The 25,176-nt window shown below is 54.6% G+C and overlaps 2 protein-coding genes and 1 long non-coding RNA gene across 4 annotated transcripts in view; 1 reads left to right on the forward strand and 2 right to left on the reverse strand.

Annotated features, from left to right (window-relative positions):
• ZNF385C (zinc finger protein 385C) overlaps positions 1-15,434 on the reverse strand; it is a 49,252-nt gene extending 33,818 nt beyond the window's left edge. The window contains exon 1 of the mRNA XM_017646807.3: positions 15,364-15,434. The gene's annotated coding sequence lies outside the window, so the exon portion shown is untranslated. The remainder of the gene's footprint in view (positions 1-15,363) is intronic.
• On the forward strand, positions 1-21,002 carry LOC140849147 (uncharacterized). The gene is made up of 3 exons (XR_012130778.1): positions 1-135; positions 15,650-15,778; positions 20,867-21,002. It is a non-coding gene; the product is annotated as an uncharacterized lncRNA (long non-coding RNA).
• On the reverse strand, positions 17,066-25,085 carry DHX58 (DExH-box helicase 58). Of its 2 annotated transcripts, none has more exons than XM_017646816.3 (13): positions 24,928-25,085; positions 24,618-24,786; positions 24,228-24,429; positions 23,655-23,845; positions 22,832-22,948; positions 22,136-22,262; positions 21,785-21,976; positions 20,908-21,161; positions 20,226-20,375; positions 19,976-20,137; positions 19,096-19,286; positions 17,938-18,034; positions 17,066-17,658 (listed from the first exon to the last, which is right to left on the reverse strand). In XM_017646816.3, the coding sequence occupies exons 2-13, from the start codon at positions 24,783-24,785 to the stop codon at positions 17,479-17,481; spliced, it is 2,031 nt and encodes a 676-aa protein (XP_017502305.2). In that variant the 5' UTR covers position 24,786; positions 24,928-25,085; the 3' UTR covers positions 17,066-17,478. The 2 variants fall into 2 exon arrangements, with proteins under 2 accessions (XP_017502305.2, XP_073091695.1); XM_073235594.1 differs by lacking the exon at positions 24,928-25,085 and adding an exon at positions 24,865-24,884.
• Between the last annotated feature and the right edge of the window lie 91 nt (positions 25,086-25,176).

Here is a 25,176-nt window from a genome sequence, read left to right on the forward strand (position 1 = left end):
GCAGGTGCCAGGAGCCGCGCCACCGGGAGCAGAGCGCAGGCGGGCCGCCGGGAGAGGAGCCGCGCGTGGGACTCCCTGGGAAGGGAGGCCCCGGGTGACCCGGGGGCTCGCCCTGCGGGAGGGCCGGGCCGATTGGTGAGTACCCTCCCTACCCGTGTTCTCAGTGGCCCTCGGCTTCCGGGGGGTCCCACAGCTCAGAGATCGGGACCCTAAAGTGGCCACCTCCCACTGGCCTGCTGTGACCTCCCCCATCTCCTGCAAATTGCCCCTCTTGGGGGGAGGCTCAGAGAGAAGGAGGAAGCGGACATTCATGGAGCACCTACTGGGTTCCAGGAAGGATTGTATTCAATCCTCATAACCACTCTGCCCGGTCTGGTTTGATCCCCATTTTACAGACCAGGAAATGAAAGATTGAGGACATTAAGAAACTAGCCCAAAGTCACACATGAAGTGAGCACCCAGTGGGTGACTCCAGACTGCTCCTTAGGAGCCTTTCAGGAAGACGGGCGACAGGCAGCGGGCCTGCTGGGGACCACCTGTGTGTGGGGGGGAGTCATTTCTGATTCCTCCCAGGGCATCAGTGCATGGGGTCTGGGCCATGGTGGGGGTGCAGTGCAGAAGCACGGAGCCACGCCAGGAGGACACGGAGCCACGCCAGGAGGGCTGACAGCATGACTTACTGAGAGTGCTCGGCCATCTTTCCATTTCTGGAGAGGCAGTAAGAGGGTAAGAAAGCAAGTCCCAAAGAAAGGGGACATAAGTGGCTCTTGTGTTCAGAGAAGATGTGTCAATGCTGCTCGCACCACCTCAAGCTCCAGGGGGGCCTCCTGCGGACCAGGCCTTCTGGAGAGGAGGTCCCATTGTGGGGAGTTCTGGGATGCCTTGCCCAGGGCACTGGGCTGCCACCCAGCCTACCAGCACTTCTTCCTGGTCCTCACACCCCAACTCATTCCTGTTTTGAGGTCTTCGCCCCTGCTGCTCCCTCAGCCTGTAAGGCTCCCCTGACCTGCATGGGGCTGTCTCCTTGCCCCTCAGGCCGCAGATCCCGTGTCCCCTGCCCAGGCCCCATGTCCCCCGTCACATCGTTCTTTGTTCCAGGCCCTGGTTTATTTCCCTCTTAGCGCGTCTCCCAAGATGTCATTCTTTGGCTCAGACACTTACCTGTCTCCCCCGTGAGGGCAGGGCCTTTATTTCCCCGGTACCTGAAGCACCAGCACAAACCCTGATGCATATCTAATAGATGCTTGATGAATAGTTGTGGAATGAATGCACTCTAAAAGTAAATCCACATTAAACTGTACACTTTATATGGGTGAATTTCATGGTATGTGAATTCTATCAATAAAGTAGTTACTAAAAAAAAGAAATCCAGGGGTGGGGCTGACAGTCCTGGTACACCATGTGTTCCGCCCCATCCTGCCACATGCCCATCCTCTCACTTGATCCAGTCACACCTCTCTCTGGCCCTGTCCACATCCTGGGTCTGTCCATGGAGAATTACAGTTGCTCAGGCTGGGAAGGGATCTTAGAGGTCATTCTGTCCCTTTTATAACTTGTACCGAACAAGTTCCCTCTGGTCTTTGCTTGCACATGCCAATGACAGGGAGCTCACTGCCTCACGAGGCAGCCCATGCCATTGTTGATAGTTCTTAGTGACAGGAATCTCGGCAGTAGGGGGCTGACAGCTGCTTCCCTAGCGCCTGTGCACTGCGCCTGAGTCCTAGATGGGCCCCCTGCTAATGCAGAAAAAGTGCAGTCTGCCTCCCACAGCCCACTAACACAGCTGGCAGCTTCCTCCTAAGGGGTCCCTTCTCCCAGCTAAAGAGACCTATTTCCCTCAACTACTCCTCGCCTGACATGGCTGCCTCCTCCAGGAAGACCCTCTCATGTGTTGCCAGGGCCTTGTATGGGTCTCTAACATCACACTTTTCAAATTGGGTTGTGTCCCCTAACCCCTGTCCCAGGCACCCCACTGCACCGAGTAGGGTACTTCTGGGCCTTTATTCACTCCCTTCTGCCCAGTATCTTGCATGGTGACCAACTGATCTAAACTAAACAACTTAATAAAAATTTGTTTCCAGGGTTTTTATTGTCCTGGTCACATCCCACTAACCTTATCTAGGCTTTCAATGTTCCCCTTAGAATAGAACAGGGGAAAGAATCACCTCTCCCCATCCTCAACCTGTCCTCTATGAGCTGAGGGCCCACAAAGCCCCACAAGTCTATTTTCATATGATATGCTGGCAAGTTCAGCCTCCCCATCAAATCACCAAGAGAGTGACTTCTTGAACTATGAGCACCAAACTTTATGTTTAGGCCTGCTGGCTCTCCTGTTCTGCCCAGCCTGTTGAAATCATTCAGCAGGACCACAGGTGCCAGATTAGTGGCACCACAAAGACATGGCTTCACCCAGATACCTAGGAATAACACACCCCTAATCCTGCACACACACAGAACCCTGCCGTTAGTTGTGGGCCGTCTGTATTCCAGCCCTTCCCACACCTTTATCCATTCATTTTATCCTCCCAGTAGCCCCAAAAGGTCAGTATTCCTGTCCTCACTTTGAAGATAAGGAAATGGAGGCTCTGAGAAGTTAGTTCACCTGCTTGAGGTCACAGAGCCAGAAAAAGGTTGATCTGAGCCCCATCTGGTTGGCGCCAAACTCTAGGCTATCTTTCCTCTATGTCATGGTGTCTCTAAAGGCCTTCTCCCAATATGCCCAAGGATTTTTTCCTTTAAAGGTGGGGTGAGGAAGAAGAAAGCGCAGAAAACCTCTTCCTAGTAATGACAGCTGGAGGTGCCAGGAGAGGTTGGCACTCCCTTGCCCACCGACCACTGATGCATGAGGGATTCAGGTCCCTAGATATTGCCTCCCTCCCCACGCCAGAAAATGACCCTTAGTCTAAATAAAGCCCCTGAGTCTCTGGTTGGGTCATTTGGTTCTCACTGCTGTCCAGTCTCATCCCCTTATCTCCTCTTCCTCTGTTTTGTCTGTGATGAATCCCCAGCCCTAGAACAGTGCCTAGCACACCAGAGGCAAACAACACATATTGCTGGATTTGAGGAATGAAACACCTCTCACTGTGGGTGCCAGACGTGGATCAGGTTCCTTGCTCTGGCTATGAAGGCTTAGGCAAGTTACTTTCCCTCTCTGAGCTTCAGTTTACTTATCTGTAAAATGGAGCAATTAACACACTACAACATGACAGGGGTGATGTGAGACCATCCCTGCAGAGTGCTTGACATACTATATATAATGAGGTGCTATGGTCCCTGCTTTAGAGACAGGGGCACTGGGGCTCAGCGAGGTGAAGGGACTTATGCAACCCACATTTCCAGCTTGAAAGTGGCCCGTATAGGACAGGAACCCGGCTGTGCCTACCTTAAGGCTGTGCCCTTTTCCCTGCCCCACGTGGTCTTCCTGAGTTCTCATAAATAGAATTTCCACCACGAAGTTATGAGATGGTTATGCTAATCGTTCATACTAATAATACCAAGGGCTTCAACTAGAGCAAAGCCTGTAGCAAAGGGGTTCAGACAAGGAGCCATAGACCCCTGCCCAGCCAGCACCTTCTATTCAGCCCTGACTGGGATAGGGGTGCACAGAGTAGTTTTGGGCCCCTGGGCTCCAGGACGGTGGGAGAAGCCCCAATCCTGTCCAGTACAGATCCTTTCCATTCTCACTGAAAGGGCAGAATCACTAACAGCTTGAGCAAGTCCACCATGATCCCTCCCCCAGCGGGGCCAGCCTCTTGCCTCCTAAAATAGCCCAGAGCCACTCTGTGCCCAGGGCGGCTCCCCACTGGTTGCAAATCCCCCTGAAATTAAATCCCCATCCTGCCCCAGGCAGGATGGCACCACCTCCTGCCACCCCCCCTACTGGGCTCCAGGGCTGACCAGCCCCCACCCACCCCTGTGGTGGAAACCGGGACAGTCGTCCTTCACTGTGACCGAGACATAAATCCCCAAATAATGAGACAGGTGCTGGGAACACAGAACCAGACACGGTGCTAATTGGTTTACCTCTGGGAAGGCACGATGTGGAGACAACAGCAACGAGCCTTGGTTTCCCAGTCAGGAAAATGGGGTGGGGGAATGCGATGATACCCTGGGCCCAGCTGGGCTGGTTTCCTGTGCTCTCTGACGCCCTCACGCCCAGGCCCACCAGGAGCCTACTCCTAGAGTATTAGCATCTCAGAAGTAAGAGGGAAGCACCAGTTCCCGGTCCAGGTCTTGAAAGAGGAAGAAGGCTCAAGTTATCCATCCGTCCCATGATCTAGAAACACCTTTCCACAAAACTACAAGAACCCCAGAAGGCTCAGTCTAAATCAGCGCACAGGAGGGTGGGGGCGGGGGGCCGGGAGATCCCGGCACAACCTCCCTGTTCCTCCTGTGAGGCCAGCAACGGATTCTTGGATGAGTTCGAGGTCCTCCGTTTGCAGTAATCAGGATGAGATTATCACATTAAACTTTAAAAGTCTGCTCAAAAAGCAGCAGCCCCAGCTGATGATGCCCTTCACCCCCGGACTATTGCCCTCTCCTGGACCATGGCCAGATGAGCTCCAGATACCAGCCACACAGAGGCTCGAGCACACCAAGCTAGAGGCAGGGGGATGGACAGGATGACCTCTTCAGCCCTGGGCTACTTCTGAGTTGTGGTGAGATGGAAGGGGGAGGGGCTGCAGGAAAGGGGTAAGCGGGGTGTGTGGGAATGATTTGGAAAACCTCATGAGAGCCAGAGTAACTTGGAATCAGGCAAACAGGTCCTGACTCCAACAATAACAATAAGTAATAATTTCCTTGACCCACTCTGACACTGAGAAGATCAAATAAGATGACAGGTAGACAGTAGTACAAGCTGTTATGAGCCTTAGTGATCTGAGGCTGACATCGTTAGTTACAGCAGGAGGGATGGTGATTAAGACTACAGGAAGAACATCCTCACAGCTGGGCACTGGAAACTAACAGGACAAAGAGAGAGAGCAGACCCACAGGCCTGGGTGGGACCCGAAAACCTCATCAATGATCCCCTCTCCCAACCCAGGGTATTCAGCCCCGTGTTCAGACTAAACCCCTCCCTCCTGCCCATCATCTGGCCCCCCGAGGCTGCCAGCCTGTCTACAGTCTCCCCAGCCCACAGCTATATCCAAACTGTGTTTGCTGCCAATGCAACAGAAATTATTTCAACCTCCTTACCCAGCTTGGCAAAGCCGCCTGGGTTGTGCAGAAGAGGCTGGAGCTGGTGGAGAGGAGGCTGGGAACTTGGGTGCCCACAGCAGGGGTGGTCCCCTCCTCAGAATATTAGCTGCAGTAGCAACAGTGTAGAAGGCATTGTGGGGACTGCCCCACACTACCCCGTGGAGGGGGAGGCAAAGCTGGAGGGCCCAGGGGTCCTCACTGGGTCCTTGGCTACCTGCCCTCTTACTTAAAGAGCTGCATTCAGAAGAGGTGGGAGAGGCCCTGACTACCAGCCAGGATCAATCCTGCGTAAACTAAGATCTTTGAGTCTTCCTTCCCCACCCTTCATTTCCTAATGCTTTTAGTTAGTTTGTCCAGCAGAATCCTTCCATCCTGGCCCATCCCACTGGACCTTGGGGCCCTTTCCCTTCCCTCAGTACAAGAAACTGAGCCTAAACCATCCTTCCCTCAGAAGAATGGAGGCAAGGGGAGGCTGCAGGTAACCCTGAAAATCTGGGGTCACCTGGAGCAGAAGGGAGAGGAGAGCCCCCAAGCCCACAGGCTGAAGGAGATGGTGCGGTGGCCACGCTCCACCGTGCTGGCCAGGGAGCAGCTACTGACCACATCAAGGAGTCCTCCTCTCCAATCAGTCCAGTGGAAGCACACGTCTGTTGCAGGCCATGAACGAGGCCTTTCAAAATCAGACAAGAGGTTCCAAGAAACGTCCTGGGGATGGGCTGTGTCAGCATGTCCCATTCCCCACCAGGCCCTCGGTCCAGCCTCTAGGCTGCCATGCTGCTTCCCTCAGCAAGACTGCTCAAAGGTCTTAGCTGGGTGGTAGTGTGGGGCCCAGGACAGGGACGGGGCTCTGGAGGCATCAGACCTTGGGCAAGTCACCTTACGTCTCTGATCTGTAAAGTGGGCCCAATCACATCTGTCCTGTAGGGCTATTGGGAGCATGAAGAGATGATGTAGGGAAAGTTTCTCCCTTGGTCCCCAGCAAAGCATAGGGGTTCAATAAACTCACTCCATAAACATCTGTTGAACACCTACTATACACCAGGTCTTCCATTCTATGCCCAGGGCACCTGGCAGCGAACAAATGTCCTGAGGGGCCCTGGTGAAGCTTGCAGTCTAGGGGGGATAGTCATGGTCAATAAGCAGATAAACACACAAGTTCAAGGAGGATGAGTGGCCACGGAAGGAGGGGCAGGCAGTTCAGCCCAGACCTGCTGACATGAGGGACAGACCTTCTAGAGGGTCAACCATGGCTGCTCAGTGGAATCACCTGGGCAGTTTTGAAAACTTCTGATGCCTGGGCCACTCCCCAGGATTCTGGTGGGGTTGGTCTAGGGTGTAACTTGAGCACCAGGATTTTAAACTCCACCTGAGTGATCCTGATGTGAACCAAGGGGGTGAATCCCTCACCTTATAGTTTCCCTAAGCACCTGGCCATGTGAGCATTACCTGGGGAGCTTGTCAAGCATCCTGGGCTGGGTCCCAACCCTAAGGGTTCAGATTCAGGGGCTGGAGTGAGCCTATTGTCTGCCTTTTTAGGGTGATTCTGAAGAGCAGGTCTAGAAACGTTTCTAGGAAAGCAAGTCTGATCTTGGTACCCTGAGGTACCCAGGTACTGACCCCAGCCATGCCTTCACGGAACCACCTGCTGCTTCATTATACACTGACATCCCCTTCTTGCTCTCTGCCTGGGAAGCCCTGCCTATTTTTCTCAGCCAATCAAGTCCTGTGCATCCTCCCAGGCTTACCATTAAGCCTGAGGTCCCCACTGCTGTGGGCTTCAGCTCTATTTCCCTGTGCCGTTCTGTTCCATGTCCATGCTTCACATCCAGCCAGACCCTTGGCTCCCAGAGAGAGGGCTGGCTCCTCCAGCCATGGGGCACCAAGCCTGGCACCCCACAGAGTCTGACTCGTCCTAATTGAAGGAATACTGAAACTACCCCATCCTCTGCTGGGCACAGCTGCTCCCACAACTGGGCGAAAGGTGGCAGCTGGTGACCTGCTCCTTGAGATCCCTGCTTCACCCCCTTCTCCTGCCCTGGGCTTCCGGTCCAGGACTCCTCTCAGGTAGTCTGACTTCTCTGCCTCCCGCTACACTCCTAGCCCTGCCCTCGGGGGCCGGCCCAGGGTTGAGAGACAGCGCACAGTTATGTTCCCTGAGGCAGAAGTGCTCCAGAATACCCCTTCTGCCCCTGCTGAGGAATCAGGTTTCCTTTCTGGGGACTCCTAAGGACACCTGCCCACCCTGTCCCTTTCAGGAAGCATCATAGTATAGCCATACTGCCTGAGTTCCAATTCTACGCCTGCCACTTCCTAGCTGTGTGCCCTTGGCCACCCCTATGCCTCAGTTTCCCCATCTGTAAAATAAATAGTACCTCTTTTAGTCGTTATGGGGATTAAATTAGTCAATATTTGTAAAGTGTTTAGCAAACAGGTTACATGGTAATAAGTATATGTGTTTGTTAAATAATGTGTTTAAAAATGCATGATACTAGCTGGCTTTAGTCAGTCAACAAAGTGGGTCCTAATGATGCCCAATGGGTGGCTGGGATTGAGATTCTATTTTACAGATGAGGAGACTGAGGATCAAGGAGGAAGTGACTTGCCTCAGGTGGGGTTGCGGTCATTTCAAGCCTTTTCTCCGCAAGCACCCAGGCCCACCTCCCTCACTGCTCAGGCATCTGGCCTCCGTACCAACAGAGGCTCCCTTGTACCCCTGCCCAGGGCCACACCCTGAGCTCAGAGCCACAGGCCGGACAAGCGCTCTGTGTCTGGGTCTGTTCCACTGCCAGGTCTGCGGCTGCCCTGGCTGCTCCAGCCTCGTGCTCCGGGGGGGCGGATCTGAATGCCATTCCCCCACCCCTCCTGGTCCCCTGCCACAACCTCAGCAGGGCATCCCTGACCCGCCCTTGGCCACATTCATCCAGGGGACAGATTGGGAGGGAGCCCCGAGGAAAACACCCCAGTTGTTGGTTTCCACCCTGTGCCAACTCCAAGTGGCCAGACTCTGGGGTGTTCTGGGCCTCAGAGGAAGGGAAGGCAGGAGCTGACATGGAGGAATGTCAGGAGGCCCCGCTGGGCCCGCGGGGAGGCCGTCCTGGGGCCCTGAGGAGTGATGGCTTACCCTGCCCTCTCCACCTTCCTACTCTTTCTTCAGTCCACTCACTCCTCTACCACCTAGACTGGCATAACAACCTCCTCACTGGACCCCCTGCCTCCACGCCTCCATCTTCCACCCTCCCAGTCTATTCTCCTTATACCCAGAAGGCGCCTTTTAAAAAGGCAAATCTGCTCATCTCACTGTCCTGCCTAAAATCTGCACAGGCTTCTCCTTCACTTCAGGGGGGAATCCTTACCACAGCCTGGAAGATCTGGCCCCTACCCACCTCCCCAAAACCTTTCTCCTCTCCCAACCCACCCCTTCCACCAGATCCCTCCCACAGATGAACTGAGATGAAATACAGTGTCACCTAAGAACATTACTGGTAGAAATAACACTGGCACTGGCTAGAACCAGATTTAAGAAAATTCATTACCAACTGAAGTGGACAGAAGAATCCAATCTTGACCAAAAGACTTTTAAAAAATTTAAATCTTCCAGAATTGGACGAGTTTACCCAGACATTCTCACAATGGTGGAGCCCTTGACCAATGCCAAATTGATCGATGAATCAAATCTGGCAGCAAAATTTATATAAGATCAATGCTGACAGAAATAATTTCAGTAAAATTAAAATGGAATGGAAAAGTAGAAATTTGTTAACTGTACCATAGATGAAACACTGAAACATCTGATCGAGAAATTAAGTTGGATGAATAGAGTTCAAACTGGAAAATACTTTCTAAAAAAATCTTCAGTGTTGGTATGTTTTGGTTTAAAATGTTTGCATTCAAAACATCCTTGGGGTTAAAATGTTCAGGTCAGAATATCCTGTGCCCCCCACCCCCCACCCCCGTTCTGGTTTTGTACCACTCCCTCCCTTGCTTACAATGTTCCAGGCACACTGGGCTCTTTCTCTGGAACATGCTAAGCTCTCCCTGGCCTCCAGACCTGTTCTCTCGGCCTGGAGTACTCTTTTCCCCGGCTGCTACCCACCCTCTCATGGCTGATGCTGACAAGTCACCTCCATGAGGGGTCTTCTTCCCTAGGTGCCCTCCTTAAGGTAGATTTCCTTCCCGGCTCCTCGTAGTCTCTCTTTTCCCTGTCCTACTCCTCCTTGAATTCCCAGGACAGGGCCTAAAAAGTATAATGCATTGTAGGTGCTCAGCAAATATTTGTTAACTGAATGAATGAATGAAGACCACCAGGGTAAGAGGCAGAGGGATGGATTAGGGCTGACAAAGGCCCCTGGGAAAAAAAGGGACAGGGTAAAGACACATTCGTCCACCTCTAACCCTGCCTTACTCACAACATCAAGTTGCCTAGAAGCCCATTTTAGCAGGAGAGAAAAGAGGAAACAGTTTCAGTCCTGCTTCATTTCTGCCCCTTGCCAGCTTCCCAAGGTTCAGATTCATGTGCCAACTAGCCAGCTGCCCCCCAGCTGGGCTGATCCCCACCCCCCCAAGCCTGGCTCCCACATTTGGCTGCAGGCCAGGCTATTTGGGGAAACTTCCTGATCCCCCCTCTGGCCTCTCCAGCCCCACACCTCATCTTGCCACCCCGGAATAGCTGTCCCCAGACTCAACCTAGAGACAGTAACACTCCCAGTTAACACCCAGATGGTTGAAACCATCTCTAAAAGCTTTTCAGTCGCTCTCCCTTCAGGAAGCTACTGGGACAGCAGATACCAGAACCCGGTCACAAGAATGCTACCTGCCCACACACTCCCTGCCCAGCTGGAGGACAGGGGTGGGGACCACCAGGACTCTCCAGTGCAGGCCCATGAAGGTGGGGGAGATGTGGGGGAGGTGAGATGGAGAGAAAGCTGAGAAATGGCTGCAGCCTGGGGTTTATTTTTGCCCATGGAGCTGCTCTGGCTCAGTCAGTGGAGAAGGCCTGACTATAGGGAATGAGACCTGGGTTCAAATCCAGCCTCTGCAGGCCTGGGGATTTTGCTACCTCTCCAGGTGCTCGGGGGCAGGATGAGGTAGTTCCGTACACTGCAGAGTGCCATACACAATCCAGGGGTGGACCTCGGGGCCCCAGGGAGGTTGTGCCCCAGACCCCTTACAGCACGATTCCTCTGCTGAAGTCTCAGCCAAGAAGAGTGGGAAGGCAGGTGGGCAGACTTCCCCCACATTCTGAAGTCCATACCTCATGTATTCCTCTTGGGGAAACCCAGATAACTCAAGTCCCAGTTCCCAACACCTCCCCAGGTAAGGGATGGGGGATGCAGCGGTGTGTCTCATATCTCCCTATCCTGCCTGTGGGAGGGGGTCAGATAGCATCAGGTAGGAATCAACAGATCAGAGTAGGGTAGGGAAGTCATGTCAGGGCCAGGGGAGGCAGCAGGGGCATGGATGGGGGAGCCGGCCTGGCCTCTTGCCCGGGCATCTGAAGTGGGAGAAGTGTCTGCGGAATCATTGCTCACCCCACCTAAAGAAACCTTAGTCAAACAAACAGCCAACACAGCCGCTCCTGTGTGAGAAGCCATGGCTGTGAGGAAAGACCCGGAGGGGTGGGGAGGCCCCAGGAGGGAGCAGGGGCTGTTTGAACAGGCCCAGTGGCCCAGGGGCAGCTGGCAGGAATGTTTGGAACAGGGCGGAGAGCACAGTGGAGGTTTGAAGCGGAAGCTGGAGCCTGGGATGGGTGCGTTGAGTCTGGCTGCTTGGAGGAACAAGAAAAGGGTCAGATCAGCCCCACTCTGGTCAATGCCTTTTCTCAGGGTGAGGCCAAGTCCCCCACACCCTTCCCTTAGCTCAAGGTCAATCAGAGCAACCAGACAGAACAGGGGCTCTACCCCTCATCACTCTGAACCCCCAGCCCTGCTCCCAGGCCTGTTGCCCTGGGCCTTGTCACTGAAGAACATTTCAGGGTCTGGAGCCAGAGCCCCAAGTTCTCATCTCAGCAGAGGAGCCCAGAGAGATGGGCCAACATCTATCCCCTCCAGAACCTGATATTTCCCATCCCCTCCTTGCCTCATGATGCAGGGGCCCAGAAGTGACGGAGGCCAGCCCCTGGGATGCTCTGTCACCTTCTAAACACTCAGAGACCTTTAGCTGTCCTGGTCCCCTGGGACATCTCACGAGGGTTAAGATAGAGAGCCACTGGAGAGACAGAGCCCCAGACTTAGAGGCAGAGATGAGAGGTAAAGACAGAGACGTAGACACAGAAAGATGACCTAGAGAGAAGCCACGCAATGAGACAGAGCCGAGACAGGAGAGAGACTGAGAGTGGCAGCAGGGATGGGTTGCAGAGACAAACACAGAAAAAAAGAGGAAGAGACTGAGAAAGAGAGAGACAGAGACATACATATAGAGAAAAAGGAAGAGGAAAAGAGACACAGAAAAAGAGAAAGACTCAAAGACAGGGAGAAAAGAGAAATTGCAGGCGTAGGAACAGGGGAAGGACTGAGCAGAGAGCTTGCAGGGGACAGACACACAGGCTGAGAGGCAGAAAGAGCTCGCAGAATACACAGGGCTGAGAGAATGAGGGACTCAGGACCTGAAAACACTCTCCTGAGAGACTTGGGGGAGCCTGCTGGGGTTTGCAGGGCGTCCCAGACAGGCAATGTTTCTGCCTCCTGTCACCCACACTAAACCGCTGCAAGCCTCTGGCCCCCAGCCACCCTCAAGTAAGCCAACCCCTGGCCATCGGAGCTGGCGGGTCACACAAGGTGAGTGAAAAGTCACTGACAGGGGACAATGAGACCGACTGCTGTGAAAAACAGTCGGCCAAGTGCACGTGCCAGGGAGGGGCCTCAGGGATCCGTACCCAAGATTGTACTTCAAGAGGTGTTTGGGGTGTGAAACTGTGTACAGCGACATCTGAGAGTCCATGTGAGTGGCATGCGTGCCTGGGCCTGTGAGAGTGTCTGAGTGTGATTGTGAGCGTGCATGAGACTGAATGTGAGTGGTGTGTGCATGTGAGTGTGTGTGGATCCGGTTCCATCCAGCACTCCCAGCACTACTGAGGCCAGGGAGGCAGGCTTGACCTTCAAGCAGCCCAATCAGAATCAACGAGCGAGTCAGAGACAGCCACAAAAAGGCTGCATGCCTCCCTCTTCCGAACAGACAGTGTGTCCAGGTGCCCGAGGGCACTCAACTACAATTGAGGCCAACATGCCAGTCATTTCCACCAGGGATGACTCCCACCGGCTGGCCAGCTGGCCCCCACACTCTTCCCCATCCAAAGCCCAAGATCCAAACACACAGGAGGTCCCACATTGCAGACACACAGCCCCCTTCCTGGCTGTGGACATAGGTCCCTCTGAGAAGGACAGCTGGAGGGACAGAGGGAGCACCGAGCTTCCCCGGTCTAATGTCCATCCCTCCTGCTGCTGCAGCCCACTTACCTCCTTCTTTGCTCCTGGGGTCCAGCAAGTGCCCACACCCTCCCCACACTCTCTCCCCCTTATCCCTTCCCTCTTAAGCATCACAGGACATTTTTTTTAAATGTCCCAATTTTGGGGTGGAGAATGAGGTCAGGAGGCCCAAGGGGACTGCTTGCTGGTGACAGCTGACAGTCTTCATTTCACCTTGAACTCCTTCCTGGTCCAGGTGGGCATGTCGTAAGCCCAGTTTTGCAGGGGTACTACTATACTGGGGACAGGCAGAGCAGGAAGGGGGTTCACCAAATAGCAGCTGCAAGGCCCGCCTCTAACATTTGCAGGGTCTGGGGCAAGAGGACAAATGGGGGCCCAGATACACATATCTAAATATTTAAAAGTTATGAATCAAGCTATCAAACTGTTAATTGAAATGTGTTCTAACCTCTCACCTTGACAAACACACTTTCAAAACAACCTGGAAAACCATGTTCCAATTTCGGTTTCTCTCACTCCTGGGAGTTTTGCAGGAGAATAATGCTGTGTACAGAGAGACCGATACACTCCCACCCTGACCCCAGCCAACAGCCCCCCTTTCTACTGCCAGCTCCTTTCTGCACTGAAAGGGACTCCTATGCACACATGACACCCAGCCTCAACCTAGTTCCATTATCATGCCCTGCAAACAGCTGCCCCTTAGCCATTTCAGTGGTCCCTCAGGTTTGGCACACTAGTGGCATAACATTCTCTGAGGAGAACAGGCCCAGAAAAGATACTTGCCCAAGCTGGGAGTAGGAACCTGCTGGGCATGGACATCCAGAGGCAGAGATAGGGGGAGTACAGTCTTAAAGGAGATGCACAGACTCATTCCCTTGGCCCTGCTGAATCCGCACCTTGCAGGAGAGGGACGGCCAGAGAAGGGCCATAGTGGAGCCCCTGAATGTGCCCAGCTAGGACATGGGCACCCCTCCCTTGTCCAGATTTAAGGGTGCTTACTAGACCCAGCCTTCCTTGACAGCCTCTGGAGCTTGGGCCAGAGAGTGAAGCTGTCTTCCCATTGGAGGGCAGCTTGGACAATCCCCAAACAAGAGTTTCAGTTGCTTGTATTATTTATCTTCCTGGAAAAATTTAGCAGTTTGATCCCAACTTGTGGATTCCTGGAGGTGGGGAGGGCAGGGAGGTAATGGCAATCGGGCACTTTTTCAGTTGGGTCTCTGAGTCAATTTGTTCCCCTGAGGCACAGCCTCAGGTGGGCTCCTGCTGCCCCTGGTCCCTGCCCTGTTGGGGCCCCTCACCTCACCCTGGAGACAAAAAACAGGGAGAACTAACGGAGGAGGGGAGGGGCCCCAGGCAGATCCAGCAGAGGGCAGGGGCTGGTGGGGTGCTGGCAAAGCACATGGCTTTCTCTGGACACGCTTGCAACCCCCACCCACACTCCCCACAGATGAGCTTTGCTGTCCTACACATGAGGGGACACTCACACTTGTTGAGCCGTCCCCACTGTGCGAAGTGCTCTACATGCGTATTCTCATTTAATCCTTGCAGCCACCCTATGAGGTGGGTTCTATTATTATCCCCATTTTACAGGTGGGGTGAGTTCAAAGAGGTTATGTAACTCCTCCAAGGTCACATAGTAGGGAGAGGTGATGGAACTCAAGTCTAATTGACTCCCAAAGCCCTTGTATAGCACAGTTGCCCCCCAGAAGTAAGAAGATGACAAACAAGCAGAAGAGATGAGGTCAGTTGTGAGAAAGAACTTCCTGACAGTGGTTGTGTGGTGGGAAGAGACAGTGGAATGGGGAAAACAACACAGGAAGCCCTCCCACCTGATTTAGATCTTGGTCTGACTGCAGGCTTGTGATGATCTCTAGAAGGTCTGTGGGGTCCTGGCTGGATCCAGGGGCAGCATCCTGACCTCCCTCTGTGCTACAACCTGGGGTCCTCGGCTCCACCCCAACCCAGCACCAAGGCCCAAAGCCTGACTCTCCTTTGTGGCCCAGAGCTCTGAGCATCACACCTGAGCTGTCAGCCCAGGACCTTCTCTTCCTGGAAGCTTTCCTTAAGGCTCTGGGAGGAGGGACCCCTTTCTCACAGCCCAAATTCCAAGACAGGGGAGGGTGCAAATTGCAAATGGCCCCCACATCTGCAATAAGGTGCACTTCCGGAAAAGATCTACCCTGTCCCCAGGCTCTCTGGGTTCCCCAGGCCACAGCCCCCTCACCCATGCACATTTGTACCCAGGTGTAAATAAATGATGCAGTGCCCTGGAGCTCAGCAGAAAACCCGGGCCCCTACTCAGTTATGAGGTGGCTCTTAACCTCACTTGCCCACAGAATACAAGTTTGGGTCCCCCATCACTCCCCAGGGGAAAGTAGGGTGCTGTACTTGAATGAGGCACAGGACACGCTGAGTTAAGGAGGTTTCTCACCTGGAACCCTGCAGCCACCACCTCCAACTTGCTCCTCCAGAAAACTGATGGTGGGATCTGCCCTTCCCCATCGCTCAGAGCCCGCCCCGGCACCAGGGGGCGGCCAGCGGGACCCTCTAAACTTCTCTAGAGTTTAGTCCCACCCGATAGATGCCCAAGGTCGGTGAGCAGAGCCCATAGGAATGTCCTCACTCTCCCTTGGGGTGCCCCAGTTTTGAGACGAGGGCACAGGACAGCTGGAGGGGGCTTCCTTGTTCTGCCCGCGCTGCCCTCGAGGTCCTCGGCGTGGACCGGCCCACGTCGCTGACTTACCTGCAGGGCAGGGACGGAGCCAGCCGCGGCCACCTGCTCTCGCAGCGCTCCGGAGCGCAGCGGCTCCGCGCTGGCCGGGGCGGGGGCGGGGCCGGGGGCGGGGCCCGGCGGGGGAGCCCCTCCCTGAGTCTCCGCCACGGGAGGATGGGCCGGCTTATTTAGGTGGGCAGAAAAGGGGCGGGGGGCATCCGGGCCACTAGGGAGATCTGGAGCACCGGCTGTTCTGAGGGCTGGGCAGATAGGATGCCTGGGTCTTGAGGACCTCAGCTGTCACTTTTTCGGGCAGTCTTGTCCAGATGCACTGCAGGCGGTGGCTCCACATGAAGACCCCGCACAAGAAGACTGTCCAGGAACCCCTCCTTGCCTGAGTTTCCCCTTCCATCTGAGCTCAAGAAAGCTCTCCCAGCCTGGCAAGGTAGGTGCGACATAGGATACCCCCTCTTAAGTAAGGGTCCTCTATCCAAGGGGTCAGTGGTAGGGGCTCAGGCCACCGAGGGGACCATTACGTGCCCGGGTCATCTTTATCCTCAGTCCATGGCTCTCCCTGCAGCCCAGCCCCTCCTCTGCCCCCAACACCAGCTCAGGCCCCTCAGCTGTCACTGTTTAGTTCTGGAATGACAGGCGTTCGGACTCCCTGCGTCCAGCCACATTCAAGGCCATTGAGCTTAGCACCCCTGGTCCCCTGCCCCCTCCTTCTATCCCGCCCCCTCGCTAATTTTATTGACCTGTAAAAGGCACGTTGCTGGCAGGGAGATAACAACTGAAGATAAAGTGGAAAGTAGAGGGTCAAAAAGGGGCCCGCCCACGTGGAGGAGATGGCTCCTGGAGCCAGGGCCACAGGAAAACCAGAGATTAGGAGAGACCCTGGGAAAGAGGGGTACACTCTCTGCAGGGAATGGAGGCCAGGAAGACTGGAATGGGACTGCAGCCTCAATCACACAAGAGGCAGACTAAAGAAAGAAGATGCTGGGGGAGAGTGTGTGATTTCCCATATACCCTTAGGCAGGACCAGAGATACAGCGGGAGGGAAGAGGGTTAGATGGCAGGAATGACTGCCGCCCCACTCTCATATCTCTGTCCTAGCCCCCTCCTTTCCTCTTGAAGGTGACTTCTGCCTGCTGGGCCTCATGCTACAGAAATAGCCCTTTCCCTGAAGAATCAACCTAGATCTTGCCTTTCTTTTTCTTTCTTGTCAAAATGAGAACAGAAAATTTAGGCCTTTGCAACTCCCCCCATCCCCATGCCTAGCTGGGCCCCACCCCTCCTGGATCTTAGCCTCTCCACTAGCTGAGGGGAGATGATCTGGGGGTCAGGGGAAGATGGAAAGGGGCACTGGGGCTGGGGATTATGGAGTGGAGGGGACAGGAAGGCCTTATATTTTGTTGCCTCTCCAATTTAGACTTTTGATGCTGTCTCCAAATAAGGTTATATGACAGCCATAAAGAACGGTGTTAAAAAAAACATGTAACATTAAAATATACCATAAAGCAGATCAGTAGATGGGGAGTTAGAGGAGGGAGGGATTATGATGGGAAACCTGGGAACTTTTGAGGGTGCTGGCTATGTTCATTATCCTGATTGTAGAGGACCATAAGTATGTTAATACTTATCAAATTGCATACTGTAAATATGTACAGTTTCTTTACGCCAATTATGCCTCAACAAATTGGTTTTAAAATACCACACATTTTCTACACCAATATTGTATTCATTCTTAATTTATAGGGAGCCTCCAAAAATAGGGGAGGCCTCAGCACGAAAGGAATGTTGAGGGGCCAAGGGGAAACAAGCAGTGATTTCTAGTACAATGTGGCCATTTTCATGCCTCAGTTTCCCCCAATTCCATCCAGTTCTTATGAAAGCATCTATGCCAGGGTGACAGGGATCTGGGATGAGCTGCGGCCCTCCAGCTGCTTCCTCAGTGTGGGATTCCAAGTCAGCCTGGGCATCCAGGGTTCCTCTGCAGCTGGTCACACATGATATCTGGCTATCTGGCACTGGTGACTCAGGTGGGTTGGTGGGAGGGCGGGCTGGGGTGGGTCTGGCTCCAGTGGTGGCTGCTGTGGGTTCTCCTGCCCCCTGCAGCCTGAGCTGGGCACTGCAGTGACAAGGTGGTCAGGGGGAGAGGTCCAGGCTCTGGGCACAGTGCTCCAGGTAGTTGAAGTCAGGAACTGGGAAGGGCACTCGGGACCACTTCCTGGCCTGGACCCGTCCTCTCGGTGTCTCCAGCAGCATGCTGCGGACTTTGAGTGCCGGTAGTTCCACTGACTTGTAGATTATCTGCAGACCCCAGACCTGGGAGTGAGACAGAGATGGCTATGTCTGGGTCTCTGAATTCAAGCTGGTCTATGAATGCAGGGCCTATGTCTCCCATCTCAGACTGAGAGCTCTCCCCTCATCACACTGTGTGCTCCCTGAGAGGGGGGTGGGCCACTCTCCTGAGACTGGGGGCTCCTGCAGCAGTGCCATCTCCCCCATCCCATTGCAGGCACCCAGATAGCAGAAGCTGGGCCTCCTCTCTCAGACTGAGGAGTTCTGAAGACTGGAGCTAAGGGTCATGGCCCTAGCACTCACCTCCCCACAGTTCCTGCAGCGGATGACACCTCCAGGCTTCCAGTCCTTGAAGTCTCTGTCGATGACCACAGGCCTCCAGGAGACATTGTAGTAGACCCTGGAGAACGAAGAGCGGCCTCAGCTCTCATGCCCACTCCCAATATCTCATGCGCTCCTGCTTGCTGGGCCTCTGCCTGGGCCTTGGGCCTTTCTGCCTGGCCAGAGGCACAGAGCCTCCTGGGGTCAGGAAACCCAGTCTCCAATAAGCTCTGCCTGTGTTGCCTCCATTGCATTCCCTTCTGCCCAAGGTCAGCCTCAGCACCACTCCCCAAGATGGTCTCAGCAGTCTCCCGAGGATCTTCCTGCCCCATCCTTCCATCCTCTTCATCCTGAGTCCTGACCCCAAGCCCTTCTACCAGCTGCCAGAGTGATCAACTAAACATTTCTAAACCTGACCCCGACATTCCCTTGCTCTAAATCCCTGCAGAGCTCCTCATTGCCTCAGATAAAGGCTAAACTTTCAGGCCTGGTCTTCACGGTCCTTCACAGCTGGTCTGTCTTCCTTCAGAATCTCATCCTTCATAGTCTCTTCCACTCAAGTCAACCAGCATTCCCCCTGCCGCATCATCCCTGTCTATATTCACCCCACATACCAGCCCTATTGGTCCTTTAAGACTTAGTTGAAATGCTACCTCCTCAAATGAGAGAACCTGTGTGAGATCCTTGGCACAGTGGCCTGGCACACAGTAGGTGCCAAATAACTACTTGAATGAACGAATGGATGGAGGACGGGGAAAGGTTAGCACCAGGGGGCAGAGGATGAGGGGATGGTTCAGGGACAACCAGCCCTCTTGATGTCTTCAGAGTATGTAGGCCCAGGGTCCAGTCTGTGGCCCTTTGGTATTTGGCACACTGAGTTCCAGGTCATGCTCAACCACATAGTGGCTGTGGGAGCTTGGGCCATTTACTTAGTCTCTCTGAACCTCTGTTTCCTCACCTATAAAGGGGCTGGTGATAATACCTACCTAACCAAACTTGTGAAAATGCAAACTCAATACTTGTTAAAACGCTCTTTAAGCTCCCAAACCCTCAGAGTACAGTCTGGATGGGAGGGGGGATTGTCAGCCCCCTATTGCATCTCTCCTCCCTCATATGGATAGCCCCTTCCACAGGTCTCACGAGAAGTTGGGGTTCACGTTGACATGGTGGGCACCCTCCACCTTCCGCAGGTCACTCCCCTGGCCCACGGCCACCATGCAGTTGACGCAGAGGAGCTGCACATGCTCTGCCAGGAACTGATTCTGCTGATTCTCCCGCTGGGCCGCCTGGGCTGCCCGCTTGACCAGGGCTGCCTGCTGCAGGTCCCGGATCTGGAGTGGGAAGGAACACCAGGCATGGCTGTGGCCCAAGAGACCTGACCCCAGGATTGCACCCAAGCAGACAGAGAGCTCTCCCAAAGACCTTAGATCATTAGTACCCAGAAGATTTTTTTGCTTCTATAAACCCTCCTGGAGCTTTTACAAGCAGCTCTGTGGAGAAAAGTACATGGGGAAGGGATAATGGCTGGAGCAGGACAAACTTTCTTGCTGATTCTTTGTCCCCTCTTTGGAGGATTTTGCACAAAGCTGCTTCTTGGAATCCGACATGGAGCATCATTAATAATTATGCTGGGACAACAGGAGTAAACATGGACCACCCTGGGTGAGGTGGTGACCCTGCCTCAGGGGAACTGATATAAGTCCTGGTTCTGGGCTTATTTTGTACATGTGTCTTTGTTTCCTGCCTTCCTGGTTCCAGAAGGACTGTAAGGCAGCTCTCACAGATACACAAAGTATATGGTGACAAGGATAAATGAGGAGCCCTGGACAAGGCCGGTTCCCACTGTCATCCCTGGCAGTCCCACCCCTGGCCTCTACCTTTCCCTCGATTCAAACCTTCCTTAGGTGGGCCAATTAGCCCTCAGAGAAAAGAGGAACAGTATATGTGTGTGTGCAGAGACCTTCCAGGAGGAGCGTCCTCACCCCCCACTCCCCACAGCGCACCTAGGCTGCCCACAGACCTTGGCCTGGTACTCGGCCTGGGCCATCTCCTGAACAGCAGCCACTGCCCGTTCCATCAGGGTCTCAAGGGCCTCATTGGTCAGTTCCCGCTGAAGCTCCCTACTGCCTTGGATTGCCACAAAAGAGTATACACTCTGACTGGCCCGAGCACGGCCCCTTGCCTGGGGAAGGAGATAAAGGAGGGGCCTGAGTGGGGCTGGGGTCCCACCCTGGATCCTTCAGGGGCTGGTGGTAGTGGGGGTTGGGCACCTGGACCATGGAGATCTCGTTGGTCAGGAGCCCATAGCGCACCACCACATTGCACTGGGGGATGTCCAGCCCCTCCTCTGCCACACTTGTGGCCACCAGGAGGTTCAGGGTGCCAGCCCTGAACTGCCGGATCACGTCTTGCTGGTCCCTCTGGGGGTAGAGAAGAAAAAGGATGGTATATGAAGTGGCCTGCTCTCCTGCAAGCCCAGCCTCTCCTGGTTCAGCCCTTTCACTCACAACCTTGGCTGCCTTCCCTAGAGACCCTGAGCTTCCACCTCTATCTCCAAGTACCCCCACAATCTTCCCCCACAATCTTGCTCATCTTCCCAGGTGACTAACCCCTTTTTCCCCTAGGGACTCCTAAGGGTCCCTGTCCCAATGCTCTAGGAGCTCTCAGGACATATTCTTCTCCCATAAGGGACCCCAAAGCCCTGCCTCTGTCCTGAGGACATCACTCACCTCTTCCCTCATAAACCCCCAAGCCTCTGCCTCTCTACCCACAGGGATTCCCAGACTGAGGAACCTTCAGCACCGGAATTCTTGGTGTCCGCCTCTCTCCCCCAGCTCTCTGCCTTCTCCCCGAGTATAATCAGTTCCCCTTTTCCATGCTGCAGACTCTGTCTTTTCCTCTTCTCTCCTAGGGATCTCCCCCAGCCTCTGCTCCTTTCCCCAAAGCCCACACCTGGGTCATATGGATGTTCTGGCCGCTGTTCCCAGCCCCAATCAGCAGCTGAGCCCTGATGTCCACCGTCTGCAGGCCGGGCTGCTGCTGGAGCCAGAGCAGGAGGGAGTGGGCACTCTGGCGTGTTCGGGTGAAGATGATGCCCCGGGGGCCATCAGAGCTCCTGAACTGCCTCCGCAGGATCTCTTCGAGCACTTCCAGTTTCGGGTTCTCTGGGCCATGAGTCGCCAGGTGGGCCAGCTCCTTCTTGTGGTCTGCCGGAAGAGCCCAAAACATAGGCTCAGGACTCAGGCCTGGAGGCGGGCAGAGCTCACAGGGACAGAATTGCAGGAGTACAGAGGGGGCCCGAGGACACCTGGTCCTGCCAGATTCCCCCAGAGCAGCACCAAGAGCAGTTAGGCCCTCTGCATGCCAAGCCTCAGAGCTGGCCAGCCCGACACCAGGCGCCTACGGGACAGAATCCTCTGCTCACAGACCTAAGGCAGCACTCTTCATGCTGACCTCTGCTACTCAGGATTGACTCAATCTCAGGTCTCTTCAGAAAGTTCTTTGTCCCCCTAGCCTGTGCTGAGGTCTCCAGCCTTAAATTTCACCCTCTGACCACCTCACTTTCCATGTTTAAAGGTACCACACACCTGAGACTTTTAGGGACAGTCCCAATTAAATGGTTTAAAAAAATCTTTGTCAATAATGTGACTTCATATAATTTTCTATCTATACAAACCTTCACGAATGAGAGCATACATTTTTTTGTCATATTCACAGCTTTGACTTTTGGTTAGAAAAATAGGGCCCCAGTTGACACCTTCCCAAACCTGCACTGGCACCTGTGCTCTGGCTTGCCTCTGAACCCTAGTCCGGTTCCCATGAGCCTCACCATCGAACAGCGCCAGCAGCCAGCGCTCAGCAAGCAGGACCTGGGTCTTAGTGGTGCGCTCTGTGTCGTAGAAATCTTGCAGCGAGGCCACAGCGTCCACGGCGCGGACGGTGTCGTGGATGAGCAGCGCGTCATTGTAGCGCCGCAGGTGAAGCGCATACACCCGCCGATCCTGGAGCCCGGCCTCGGCCGCTGCGGAAGCATAGGAGGCGCAGGGTCTGAGTGACCACGCCCCCTCTCGTCTAGACTCCGCCCTCGAAAGGCTGAGCTCCTTCCCGAAAGGCTCCGCCAGGGCAGGCCCTGTCCCAGACCACCCCGGCTGCTTCTCTCCTGGCCGGACGGCCCTCTCACCAGCCTGGCTCTGCTCCACCACCTGCTGCTCGTACACCTGAGTCCCAAAGTCCCGGCTCAACTCAGGCATTTCCAGGTGGTCGTGGACTTGGTCCATGAGCTTCTTCAGTAGGTCCCCAAATGGGTCCTGGATGGGAAGAGTGAGGGCATGAGGGGACTCCCATACAGGTCTAGAGAGTGGGAGCGCTGACAGCCGTGTGAAGCCACACTGCCACTGCCATCAGGACGGTGTTGGAGAGGAGGGGTTTCTAGAGGGAGGCTGACTGGGATATGAAGGGGTCCTGGCTGGAGGCAGGAGATGGGCTGCTGAACCCAGCTCCTGTTCTGCCTCTTCCAGCCAAGTGACCTCTGGCCCCAGAACAGTGATGTCTAGTCCTCGTCCAGCCCTGTCACAGAAGACATCACGCAGGGTCCACACTGCATGACAGAGGTTGGAACAGCCTTTGCACAAAGTGCCCCAGATTATGGTTTACAAAACACTTTACTGTGTGTCCTGGGTTTTGACAGAGGCCCACTGTGGGCAAACAGGCTGTGGGCATGGGCTGTATCTGCCCCGTTTCCCAGAAAGGAGAAATAGAGGCTCAAATACATAGCAAGTAACCTGAAGTCACAGAGCTAGTGGGGGTGGAGTCAGGGCTCAACCCCAGGTGCCCTAACTTCAGCAGCCCACGGCCCCATGCTCTGCTCCCCACGTACCCGGCTGCGCCTTTGGCAGAGGTCATACTGTTTGCAGGGATGGTGGCTGCACTCCTGCAGCTGAGGACGGTAGTTCTGGGGTGACATGATGCGCCATGTATCTAGGTTGGCACAGAGCTGGAGCAACAGAAAGGGGTTCACTGAAATGGAGTCCTAAGGACAATGGACAGAGCTTTGGGGCAGTATGGGGCCTTGCTACCACTGGGCAGGATCATTGGGAATGGGGATTCAGTTATGCAGCAAAGATTGATTGTTTGCCCTCTCTGCTCCTGGTACTGTTCTAGGTCCTGGGATACAGAGCACCTTACCTTGGAGTTGGGAGAGAGATGATAAACCAGTAAAGTGTAACAGAATGAGAAATTTCAGATAGTATTAAGCTCTGAAGAGAGTAAAATTGGATATACTATAGAACATACTGGGGGTGAGGAGGGAAGACTTCGAAGAATAACAAAAAAGAGCCAGACAGATAAAGAGCATGGCGGGGGGGTGGGGTGCAGCATTCAGGGCAAGAGGAATGGCAAATGCAAAGGTCCTGAAATGGGAGGAAGCCTGACTTGCTCAAAATACAGAGAGTATGTCAGTATAGTAGGGGGGAAGTGGAGGGCAGAGGAAATGAGATCGGAGAGGTAGGCAAGGAACTTGGTAAGTCAGGGTAGAGTTGGGAGTTTAAGTACAATAAGAAGCCACTAAAGTCTGCAGCTTAAGTGAAGAAGGAGCTTGGACCATGCCTAGGTAGGGCTGGTGGGTATGAGGTGGGGTAGGGCAGGCCCAGGGAGGTCCCTGGTGGGTCGGGCGGGGGGAGGGTCACTGGGGCCAAGCTGACCTGCAGGATGTGCTCAATGGCCCCATCAAGTGTGGAGGCCCCTCCAGTGCCTGGGGAGGCTGTGAGACCCAGCACCTGGGGCAGGGGACGTGTCCTCTGGAGTTTATGCTTCAGGTACCGGTTCAGGATGATGTTGTAGATAGTGTCTTTGTGCGTGTGGTGACACTCATCCACCACAAGCAGGGAGAAGGCTGGGGGCAGACAGGGGAAGCCTGTGACTTAATGTTTGCAAAGCCCTTCCTCCCATAAGCTTTGTTTCATGTAGTCCCAAGTTCCTCTGAGAACTCCTTCTTCCCTTGACAACTTGCAGCCAGGCCCCCAAGAACGGGCCTGGTAGGGATGATTTACTTCCATTTTACAGATTAATAAGCAGGCTCAGCCGGGAGAAAGCACTTGCCCAAGAGACTGCACCATAGCCGGGTCTTGTTTCTACGAGGCGGTATGCTGGGCTTTGGTGACTGGAAAGCCCTCACTCCCACAGAATCTCCCAACATATTTACTAGAAGAGGTGCCCTGGGGTGGGCGGCAGGGGTGCCCCCGGTGCACGCCCCTTGCCCTGCCCACAGCCCTCACCATTGAGCTCCACGTGCTCCTCCTCCTCGGGGCTGGTCAGTGCCATCTGCAGCAGTTCAGCCGTGCAGATGAGGAGGTCGTGGCTCCGGGCCAGGTGGCCAAAGCCAGCCCGTGGCCCCATGTCTCCACTCAGCGCTGTGATGGTCCAGTGCCCGTCCAGCATGTGGCTGAACTCCTCACAGTGCTGGGTCACCAGGTGCACCTGGGGGTGGAGAATAAGACGGAGAGGAAGGGGAACAAGGGGGATGGGAAGGGGCAAGGTAGCCCCCGGAACACAGCTGGGGACTAGGGTGGCGAGGTTAGGGATGGCCACAGCAGCTTTGGAGTTCTACAGGGTCTTGAGAGGCACTGAGGAGCTGCAGCCCCACTGAGGAAGAGCAGGCTACTCACCCTGTTGACCAATACAACCACCTTGGCCCCGTCCACTGTCTCTAGATGCCTCTTGGCCACATAAGCAGCTGCCCGGGTCTTCCCAGCACCCGTGGGCAGCAAAATGATGATATTCTTGCCCTCTAGGGCAGGCATGATCACCTCCCACTGGTAGGGTCGCAGCTCCATTCTGGGAACGGCAGGGGACTCAGACCACTGGTCCTCCCAGCCCCCTCCCTGTGCCCAGCCAGCCCAGTCTGGCACAGACCTCCCTTTGCCCAGGACCGCACCGTGCGTGAAGGAGGTGGGGCAGGGAATTGGAGGGACCTACCAAGAACCTGCACCAGCAGCCCTGGGTTGGCCCCGCCTGGATCAGCCTGGATGTCGCTAGGCTCTGCCAGATGGAGAATGGAAACTGAAACTGAGGGGAGGAGCAAGCCCGGCCGAGCTCAGCCTTCAGATCTCCTTCCCTCCACCCAGAGCTGCTGGAGCTTAGGCAGGGGAAATGTTGATGGCTGCTGGGAAAGCACCCTTTCCTTCCTCCTGAGTCCCCTGACCCCATCCCCAAGAGCAGTCTTCA

Source organism: Manis javanica, chromosome 4 (genome assembly GCF_040802235.1).
Source record: "Manis javanica isolate MJ-LG chromosome 4, MJ_LKY, whole genome shotgun sequence".
Taxonomy (NCBI): Eukaryota; Metazoa; Chordata; class Mammalia; order Pholidota; family Manidae; genus Manis; species Manis javanica.